This window comes from Bos indicus, chromosome 3, assembly GCF_029378745.1.
Source record: "Bos indicus isolate NIAB-ARS_2022 breed Sahiwal x Tharparkar chromosome 3, NIAB-ARS_B.indTharparkar_mat_pri_1.0, whole genome shotgun sequence".
In the NCBI taxonomy this organism is placed as follows: Eukaryota; Metazoa; Chordata; class Mammalia; order Artiodactyla; family Bovidae; genus Bos; species Bos indicus.
This window is the reverse complement of record NC_091762.1, coordinates 18,872,963-18,883,919: the sequence shown is the minus strand read 5'-3', so window position 1 is coordinate 18,883,919 and position 10,957 is coordinate 18,872,963. Positions and strand designations below refer to the sequence as shown.

The 10,957-nt window shown below is 42.5% G+C and overlaps 1 protein-coding gene across 1 annotated transcript; it reads right to left on the bottom strand.

Moving 5' to 3' along the window:
• Positions 1–745: 745 nt before the first annotated feature.
• Positions 746–4,281, bottom strand: TCHHL1 (trichohyalin like 1). Its single transcript, XM_019955399.2, has 2 exons — positions 4,132–4,281; positions 746–3,419 (listed from the first exon to the last, which is right to left on the bottom strand). The coding sequence occupies exons 1-2, from the start codon at positions 4,261–4,263 to the stop codon at positions 933–935; spliced, it is 2,619 nt and encodes an 872-aa protein (XP_019810958.2). The 5' UTR covers positions 4,264–4,281; the 3' UTR covers positions 746–932.
• Positions 4,282–10,957: the final 6,676 nt, after the last annotated feature.

Sequence of the window (10,957 nt, the reverse complement as noted above, 5' to 3'; positions counted from 1 at the left end):
TTCTGATTGCTTATTTGAGCCGGAAACTATGAAAAGAATATGTTGAGGAATAGAATTTAATGAATTTGCTCAATAAGTAAATGAATGAGTGAATCTATGGCATAGATTTAGTTGCACTTGGACATGAGCAAAGAGTCAGCAATCTAGTTTAATTGGGTGTTAGGAAATCATAATTATTTTAAGTTATGGTGATAAAGGATTATTTGAGGGATAAAATTTTTCGATAAACTTGAAATTTATGTAGGAAATGTCATGATGCACAATAATACATCTATGAATTAAAGATATTTTATAATTATAAGACAGTAGTGCAGCCTCATACTTTCTACTGTCACATTATAAAAAAATCAGTGAATCAATTGAAGAACTTGATGTTTATTAAAGATTTGGAAAAGATTTTTCTGTTTTTAGTAAACAGGTAAATTGTGATAAATGGTTTCATGAGAAAGTCTGTTTTTGCTCTTGGAAGTAGCTTCACGTGGTACAATGTTTGTTTGGTATGCCATTTCTTTGCTGGTAGCTTCTGCTGATGAATATTTTATAATTTTCTCTTGTAGAAATTTAGGAGGACTTCCCTGGTGGCACAGTAGTAAAGAATCCACCTGCCAATGCAGGAGACTTGGGTTCAGTCCCTGGGTCGGGAAGATCTCCTGGAGAAGGAAATGGCAACCCACTGCAATATTCTTGCCTGGAAAATCCCATGGACAGAGGAGCCTTGCAGGCTATAGTCCGTGGGTTCGCAAAAGACTCAGACATGACTTAGAGACTAAACAACATCAGCAGCAGAAATTTAGGAAGGGGATTTAAGGGATTATTAATCTTCATCTGAATGTGTGAGTATGAGCATTGAGAGTGACTGGGAGGGAAGAAGTCTGGGGCCTGTTTCGATGTATGAGGTTTCTTGGAACTTCTCCTGGGATGATGATAATGATTCATTGCTTTGGAGCGCTTGCTTCCTTTTGTGGTTCTAGTTCCTCTCTTTGAGGGCGACCCTGCTTATCTTCCAAGGCCTGGGGAGCTGATATTTGCTGTGCACCAGTAGGATCCTCATCAGGCAGAAACTCCCTGATGTACTTTTGTAGTGCTTGTCTGTCAATAAAAAAGACAAGACCATCTGAGCTGTCATTGGTGAGGGATGCACTCGACTGGTTTCTGCGGATCTCTGGGCTTGCTACACTGGCTGTCTGAGCTTGATTTTGATGCTCCCCTTGGGTTACGTTTGTTTGCTGCAGCATCTTCTCCTGCAGGGCCTCGTACAGGGGACTAGAGTGTTCTGCACCTCTCTCCACCAAACAGAGTTCTTGGTCTCTCTGCATCCTCTCTTCAAGGCCTGACTCAGAGACTGAAGGATCATGTTCTTTTGTAGAGAGACTTTGTTCTCCTGCCAGCTGTTGGGGGCTTTCAGTCTCCTCCTCCAGTGTTGCAGGGCATGTCTTTTGGGAGACTGCATTGTTCTCATCCAGACTTTTTACTAAATCCTCCTGGGCTTCTAGGGCTCCATCTTCCTCTTTTTTGGTACTTGGGCTCTGGTCCTTTAGCTCTTTTCTACTGTCTTTCTTTGTAGGGAGTTGCCTTACGGAAAGCTGTTTGGTGATGCCTGCATTTGGGGCACCTGGGATCCCTGGCTCCAGGGACTTTGTGTTTTCATCTCTCACTATGAACACCTGCGTGTCGGAGTGTCCCCTGGGCTCCACAGCTGGGCCTCGGCCTGTTGTCGCTGAGCCCTGACCCTCGTGCTCCTGTGCATGTTCCTCTGTGACCTGCTCATCCTCTCCTCTGACTGCCAGCACTGCTGCCTCCTGAACTCTCTTTTCCTCACTCAGTGCTAAGTGTTTCTGAGTTTCTGGGTTATTACTGTCACTTCCTTGCACAGACCCTCTGAATGGGTTTGTTTGACTTTGGGAATCCCCTTGCACAAACAGATCACTTGTCTCTGAGTTGCTGTCACCATCCTCTGCAGTCAGGCTGTTGGGGGTTTCAGGAGACCTCTCATCATTCTGTGTGGCCACTGGCTCAGAACCTTCCCCCTGGTAGCCGTCATCTTCCTTGACCAACTTGTCATGAATTTTGGTGGTCATCTTATTTTTTTCTCCAGATTGGTTCTCAAGTGTTGTCAACTCCCATATTCTTTCTCTTGTTCCTGGTGTCCCTTCTGCTTCAGGGGCATTTTTACTGTTCACAAGTGCTTCTGCTGTGCCTTCCTCAGCATGTCTTGCCTCTTCTCCTGGGCTGATGGCTCCTTCACTTTCAGAATCTTTCTGTTCTCCTCCTTCTGAGTTTAACTCATGTGTCTCAGAATCTTCTCCAGCATTCTTTTCTTTTGATGATTCCTGGAGTTCATGATACTTCTTATCTTCTGTTGGCTCTTCCAGAGCTGGTGGCTGAGTTTTTTCCTCAATTTGTTTCTGCCCTACTGTTTGATGGACCTCTGGACCTCTTACACCCTTCCTTTCAACTCTAACCATGGGTGTTTCTGAAACATTTCTGTTCTCACCTTGGACTGACAAGTCCCTTGTTTCATATTCTTTTTCTTGTATGGGTGGTTCTGGAGTCTCAGCTGTTCTACTTTCATCCTTGGCAGCAGCTGATTTCTGTGTCTGAGATGGTTTCCGAGCAGCAGCTTGTTTTGGCAGGTCGACATGTTCTGAACTGGGCTCATCTTTTCCCTGTACTGATGGTTCTTGTGATTTAGGGTGTCCCTTAACACCCTTCTCTCCTGCAACTTCCTGATCCTCAGATGATCCACCAGGCCTCTGTGTGGTTTCTTCCAGTGGAGAATGCAGGATTCCCAAGCTCCCTTCCTGTTCTCCAAACCGTCCTCCTGTCTCAGTGCCACTTTGTTTCCTGGCTAGTATATCTCCCTTCTGGAGAATCTCCTTATTCTGTCCCTCCCCCTTTGTGTGACTGCTGATCTGTTCTGATCCTGCCATTGGCTTACTTGTCTCACGTTGGGTTCTACTGTCACCTGTTGCTGATACATCTTGGTCCACTTTCTGGCTCTGTTCATCTCCTTTCAGATGTTGGTTCTTAGAGTCACTGTGTTCAGACGTTTCTACTGGTAGTTTGTGAGCTGTGGTATGTCCCTGTGGGTCCACCCTATTGTGTTCAACTGCTCTCTCTTCGAGGCTGAGATGAGTTGATGATGCCGTTCCTGAAGGAAGCACCACTTTGTCTTGAGTTTGTGAAGTTCCTTCTGTCCACTGGTCAGTTTCATTCGTCACCTGAAGACCCATATCATGTGGCATCCCCTCTGGTTTAGATACTTGTCTTGGTTCTGAGTTTAGTAATGACTGTGTGTCAAGGTAACAGACATTCAAAAAGCTGAAGATTGCAAGAACAAATTCATCAAAGCTGATGGCGCCATTACTGTCGATATTCAGAAGATTCAAGTTTCTCTCCACAGCGTGGATGGCACATGGCTGCATGGAAACACAGTGAAAAATCAGCCTATTTATATGTGGTCAAGTGCCCTGAGTGTCTGCATATTTTCCAAGAACCCTCTGTTTTGATTCTATTCCTCATGAACTTGGGAAATTTTCTCCAAATGTGTGTGTGTGTGTGTGTGCTCAGTCATGTCTGATTCTTTGTAATGCCATGGACTGTAGCCAGGCTCCTTTGGAATTTTCTAGGCAAGAATACTGGAGTGAGGTGCCATTTCCTACTCCAGGGGATCTTTCTTACCCAGGGATGGAACCCACATTCCTTGTGTCTCCTGCATTGGCAGGTGGATTCTTTATCTCTAGCACCACCTGGGAAGACCCTCCCCAAAGAAGGTAAGACTGTGTTGATTCTGGTTACCATTTTTGATCAGAGAACTATCTTTAAGAAGGAGCATTCATATCAATTTTGAGTTGCATGTAGATGCATCTAAGCTCAGGACTCCTCTCAGATGCCTACTTTACAGAAGCAATAGTCCCAGTGATGAAAAGCTCATTTCCCCCTAGAATTAATGACCAAGCAATTGCACAGAGTAGGGAAATGAGATTGAAAAAAAATTTGTTCAAAAGTCAATGAGTACTGAGAGCTGGTAACCAAATGTAAAATGGGGAGGGATTACGTATGCCCATCTTGCTTGTATTTTGGAGAAATGGCAAATGGAGAAGAATTTCCATAGCTCCATGAGCACTTCACCTGAAAAATGTCCTCAAATTCGCTCTGGATGAGCTGTTTCAGCTCTGTGCAGGTCAGCGTCGCTGCATCCTCCCTGGCGTACTTGTGGAATGTCTCAATTACACAGAGGATGTCTCTCAGGAGCTGAGGCATCTTTACAAACTCAGGAGACTGTGAGAAAGAACAAACAAAGCTCACTTCCTAGGATAGATCTCTCAGGAAGGAGATACCAGATCTCCCTTCCTTCTGTCCCTCCCCCAGCTCCACTGACATCATTTATTCTATTCTTTATCTTAAAATTTGTGCCAGATAATGTGGTGAGATAGGATTTTTGCATAGATAAATATTAGAAGAGATACTTCTCCCTACCCTGCAGAAAATAGAGACACTCATGTGTTCAGGGAAAGCTTTATTGTAAAAGGAGAGTAGAAAAAGAACTCAAATGTAAGTACTAAAATGTACAAATGAAGCCAACAGAGTGGTACTAATCATTTCAGCATCATCTGAGTCTGGCCACCTGTTTTCCTCCGCCCTTGGCTCAATCTAGCTCCTCATTGTAGGAAAGTATAACTTTTAAGTTAGGAAAAACTTCCAGAGGAAAGAGAAGTAACACAGAAAATCAGCCTCCATTTATGCAGGCCAAGCAACATGTTTTTACCAAGATGTGGCTCCATGAATTCACTGGTAAAACAGAGTCTCAACCCCTTAGTCATTATCCATCATTTAAATGACCCTATATTTTAATATAGGTCTGAGTCCTGTGTCTTATTGAATTGTATTCATACCTATGTCATACAAATAGTTTATAGGTTTTTAAAATGAAATTTTATTATTATTATTAATAATTTAATTATTATTATTAATAATCATCAACCTAGAGTTAAGAGTGTATTTTTTCTAAAATTCTCATACATTCTCATACAATCTCACACAAGAATAGCAGCCGAGATTCTAAATATGGTCAAGCAGATAGTCTCTGAGACTTACCTTGTTCTCGAGTGAGAGCAAGTGGAATGTGGGGCAGCGGCTGTGAGCTGACAGGAGGTGCTCAAACCTTTTATTGAGTCTCTAATTGCACAGTTAGGAAGGAGACAGCCTCTGGGTCTAAAGCCCTGATTCATCACCACCAAACCCAGTCTTCCCTCCTTCTCTACTCTCGGATTGTTTTATTTTTATTTTCTTCTTTAGGCACCTTCAGTTAAGTAATGGTTTTAGACTCATCTGAAGGAAGGGGAAAGGGTATTATCTTGTTTCATTTATTGACTTTTGCAGGTTATAGTTTTGGGGAATCTTTGAGGTGGTTGTTGGCTATTTTTCTTAACCTAAAGACACAATTACATTTCTGTTTGACAAATCACAGGACTGGCAGGGACCTCAGAAGTCATGATTCCTCTTTCTGCCCACAGGATGGACTGTATTTGACCTAGCCTGGACATATGAGTGTCAATCATGTGTTTAAAAATAGAGGCTCCAGTTCAGCATATGACAAAAGTGGAGATACCAGTTGAATTAGCTGTTTCTATGTTCTGCTCTCCTTGCCCAAAGGCAGCATTAGAAAAAAATCTGAGTGTGCAGAATTTTGCTTACCTAAGATGTGCTATTTTAAAAATGTGATTGATATCTACTCTTTAAAGGCACTTTTACAATCCAAGGAACTTAGAAATGAGCATCCATATTACTGTGTTCTTTGTGTTAAAGGGAAAGGGAGACAGAAACCATCAAGCTGAGGACAGGTAGGAAACAGCCTAAGATGCTAAGCTGGCAAATTTGGGATTACCTCCTAGATCTGCATCCCTCTTAGTGGAAACTACTTAATTAACAGGAGAATTGGGTTCAGCTTTTTTGATACTTAGAATAGAGGATGTTTTAAAAATTCTTTTCTGCTTGCAAAAGGTTTTTAGAAATAGATTCATGTAAACAAGTGTAAAGGACAAAGACCAAGATAATGGAAAGGTGGAGATAGAGATAATTATAAGAGAAGATTGAGGCTAAGGCAAGCATTGATATTGAGCAAAACCTTGTTCTGATTTTCTTGATAAACAAGACAAGTACAAGGGAGAATGTTAAACATAAACATGGCAAGGATGTTGGGGTGAAAACAATCCACGCTGATAGTTTCTACCTATAAGAAGTATTTCTTAGCATTCTCCCCTAAAAGGGAGAAGAATTCTACTGAGAACTGGGATATCATGCAAAGGTCATCTTAATTCTGATCCGTCAGAATCCCCTGAGTACCAACGCTTTCTCAGACACTCTGCCAGCCACTGGGGTATTTTAAATTGAGTAAGTTTTATCTCCCTGTCCTGGAGTTCACGAGCCAGCCTCATGAAAAAGGATTCAAGGAAACAGTATGTTCAAGGCTGGATTGAAGACTTGGGGGAGGAAGTAGAACTGTTTTGAAATTTTTGAAGAATTTTCATAGGGATGAGAAATGGGGAGGGACAGAAAGGAACTAATGTTTACTGAACACTTACGACCTGTCAGGTGCTTACATGGGCTGTCTTACGTAATCCTCATTGTCCTTTTGGTAGTCATTATCCTCTTTTAACAGATAAGGAAGTTAAACTCTTAGTTGTTAAGTAACTTGCGTATGGTCACGTACCAAGTAAATTGCAAAGCCTGAATCAGAGTTGAAGCCCTTCTCAACTAAATTTCTCTGAGCCTGTGCTGTCTCCATTATCTTGAGTTCCTTATTCTGTGTAATGCCAGGGAATAGAACTAGAATCAGTGGTGGAAACTTTCTACAAAGCAGACTTTATTGACATGTACACACTGCTATATTTAAAGTGGGTAGCCAACAAGGACCTACTGTATACTGTATACTGTATAGGGAAATCTGCTTAATATTCTGAAGTTACCTAAATGGAAAAGAATGTGAGAAAGAATAAATATATGTGTATGTATAACTGAATCAATTTGCTGTACACCTGAAACTAACACAACATTGTTAATCAGCTACGCTGTGCCTGCTGCTTAGTCGCTTCAGTTGTGCTGGACTCTGTGTGACCCTGTGGACTGCAGCCCACCAGGCTCCTCTGTCCATGGGATTCCCTAGGCAAGAGTACTGGAGTGGGTTGCCATGCCCTCCTCCAGGGGATCTTCCTGACCCAGGGATCAAACCCAGGTCTCCTGGATAGCAGGCAGATTCTTTAGCACTGCATCACCAGGAAAGCCCCTAATCAACTACACTCCAATATAAAACAACATTTAAAAAAAGCAACCTTAATTCATAAGAACTTTTTAAGGGATAGTTGTCTGACAGTGGTGTAGGCTGCCTATAAAGTAATGAGATCGCTGTCACTAGACCTATTTAAATAGAGGTATTATCATAATCCACTGACCTAGTTTTGGGAGAAATCCTGCCAAAGGAAGAGGTGAGGCTGAAGTGGTTTACAGTGAAGGACACAGAACTCTTCCAACTCTAAATGTTTATGGTTTTAGGTTACAGTTTCTATTTGGAAAATCAAGATTGGATATGCCTTGTCTTGGTGTGGTCCTCTTTGGGTTGATTGTGTCTGGGACTCTCTGTGCTTCCTTGGACCTGGATATCTATTTTCTTTTCCCAAGTTAGGAAAGTTTCAGATATTTTGTCTTCAAATAATTTTTCTACCCCTTTCTCTCCCTCTTTTCCTTCTGGGACTCCTACATTTGAATGTTAGTATGCTTGATGTTGTCCCTGAGGTGTCTTAAACTGTCCTCATTTCTTTTTACTTTTTATTCTTTCCTTCTGCTTAGTGATTTTCAGTGCTCTGTCTTCCAGTTCACTCATCTGTTCTTCTGTATCATTTAATCTACTGTTAACTCCTTCTAGTGGAGAAGGCGATGGCACCCCACTCCAGTACTCTTGCCTGGAAAATCCCATGGGTGGAGGAGCCTGGTGGGCTGCAGTCCACGGGGTCACTAAGAGTCGGACACGACTGAGCAACTTCACTTTCACTTTTCACTTTCATGCATTGGAAAAGGAAATGGCAACCCACTCCAGTGTTCTTGCCTGGAGAATCCTGGGGACGAGGGAGCCTGGTGGGCTCCCGTCTATGGGGTCGCACAGAGTCGGACACAACTGAAATGACTTAGCAGCAGCTCCTTCTAGTGTGTTTTTTATTTTAGTTATTGAATTAAAAAATTTTTTAAATGAAGTATAGTTGATAAGAACAAAATAATGTCATTTGCAGCAATGCAGATGCAAACAGAGATGATCAGTTACTGTATTCTTTATCCTTGTTCTTTTTATATTTTTTAACTCTGTTAAAAACCTCTAACTTCTCACAGTGTTCATCTAGTCTTCTCCCAAGTTCTTTGAACATCTTCATGATCATTACTTGAAATCTTTATCTCTACTTCACTTAGTTCTTCTTCTAAGGCTTTATCTTGTTCCTTCTTTGGAAATATATTCTTCTGTTGCCTCATTTTGTCTAAATTTTATCTGTTTTTGTCTCTGTGTTTGGTAGGTTGGTTATGTTTGCTGATGGTGGAGAAGCAGCCTTTTGCAGGAAATGTCCTATGTGTCCAGAAGCACACTCTCCTCTGGTCATCAGAGCTATGTGCTCAGGGGTGTCCCTATGTGGGCTGCACGGATCCTTCTGGTGTGACAGGCTAACTGCTATGGGTGGTCTGGTAGCTGTGGCAGGTCCTTGGTCTGGTTGGCCCTGTCTTGTGTGAAGGCTGCCATAAGCTGGTTGGAAGTGTGTCATGAGGCAGCTGGCTATAGAACCCACTGGTTGGTAGAGCCAGGTTCTGAAGTGGGTAGCTGTGAGGCCAGGGTTCCTAGATCCAGTGTCAGCAGCTTGCTGGTGAGTGGGGCCAGTTCCTGAGACCATCCTGGCTGTTGGGTCAGGATGTTCCAGAGCTAGTGCTGGCCCACTGACAAATGAGGCTGGCCAAGGGGTCTCAGCACTGGTGCCAACAGGCTGATAAGTGGGGCTGGATCTCGGAGCTAATAAGCTAGAGGGAGGATTCCAAGATAGTGCTTCTCAGCACCAGTGTCTCTGTGTTAGAACAAGCTCCTCCAAATGGCTGCTGCCAGTGTCTATGTGCCCAGGCTGTGCTCCAGTTGCCTCCTGCCTCTCTGGGAGGCTCTTTAAGACCAGCAGGAGGGTCTGATCTAGGGTCATTTCAAATTACTGCTTCTGCTGTGGGTCCTGGAGCATGTAAAATTTGGGATGTGGTTATTAGCAGTGAATTATCTATTTCTCACAGTTGTCTGGCTCTCCTGAAAGTAAGCCCTGCTAGTCTTAAAGCCCTATGCTCTGGGGCCTCATTTTCCTGGTTCAGGACTCTGGGGCTAGGAAGCCTGACATGGGGCTGAGACCATTTGCTCCTTGGAGAGAACCTCTGCAGTTCTGATTATTCTCCTGTTTGTCAGTTGCCTATCGTGTCATTCTCACCAATTGTTCTATAAATAGTTGCAATTTTGGTGTGCCAGTGGAAGGAGGTGAGCTCAGGGTCTTCCACCATCTTAGCCACTCTCCTTCCTCAGAATGTATTTTGAAGCAGTGATGGAGGTGAAGGCAAATCTGACTGTCCGAACCTGGGGAAGCTCTGCACTCGGAATTAGTAGGAATAAAGGAGGTGGGGGTAAGAAGTGAAAGTGAAAGTGAAGTCGCTCAGTCGTGTCCGACTCTTATCGACCCCATGGGCTGCAGCCTACCAGGCTCCTCCATTCATGGGATTTTCCAGGCAAGAGTACTGGAGTGGGGTGCCATTACCTTTTCCGGGGGGTAAGAAGTAGGGCTTTAAACAGGAAAGCAATTGAATGTTTATGTAAGGAACTTATGTCTCAGCAGTCATTCCCATACCCTTCCTCCAATTTAGAACATAGAGCATAGACATTTGGTCATATATTGCTCTATCTTCCTAGCAAAATCCTACGTGACTGGTCTCTAAAGAAACTGAACAGGGCACTCGTTATCTGAATCTTAATGAGGTCATTAGCATCCCGTGCCTCTGACGGGGAGGCACCTGGTTGACGCTCACCTCATTTGGACTTGGTTTTAAAAAAAAAAAAAAAAAAGAAACTGAACAAACTTCCATAAATGTAGACTCCTTGAGGGCAGGACTCTATATCTACTTTTCCACTTTATCTCTAGAAGCTTTAAGAGTATCTGGACTATAGTAGATGCTTTGTCAATATCTGTTGACTCAATAGACTAAATGTACTAAAGTGTCTAGTACAAAAATTAATGCTCCAGGAAAACCTTGTCATTCATACTGAGGGGTGGGACTGAGTGCAGCCTGATCCCATTTACTTGCAAATTGATAGGCTTCTCCTCTATCCTGCCATAAATTTCCATTCAAGGAAGAGAGCTGGTGTGTAAACAGACCTACTTATGCAAATCAGAAGATTTTCCTGATATAAAGGGGTAAGAAGAACATTTAGGGATATGAATAAATCCCATTACCTTTTCCAGGGGATCTTCCCAACCCAGGGATTGAACCCAGGTATCCCACATTGCAGGTGGATTCTTTACCAGCTGAACTACAAGGGAAGCCATGAATAAATCAGTAGCACAAAAGAGAAAGAAAGAAATAAACAGACAAACTGACCCCAGAGGAAATAGATAACAATTCAGGAAGTGAAAGAGAAGTTAAAAATGCTCATTAATATCTCGTAAGAGACTAAATGAAACTAGATTAGGATGTTCTGAATACCAATCAGAAAACAAAAATAAGAGTATAAAAAGTATTTTAGATTAATTATAACTCTTTAGATGAACAAAAAGCAATAGAATTAAAAAAAGAATCCAAGTTGACAAAAACTTCTAGAATAGCATCATCTAACAGAACTTTAGATATTTTCACTGTACAATTTGATAGCCACTAGTTACATGTAGCTCAAAATATGACTCGT

Excerpts from the sequence above, each read along its gene's own strand:
- TCHHL1 (XM_019955399.2), bottom strand. The coding sequence starts at position 4,263 with ATGCCTCAGCTCCTGAGAGACATCCTCTGTGTAATTGAGACATTCCAC. Across the intron at positions 3,420-4,131 it reads AATTTGAGGACATTTTTCAG|CCATGTGCCATCCACGCTGT; the intron begins GTGAAGTGCTCA and ends GTTTCCATGCAG.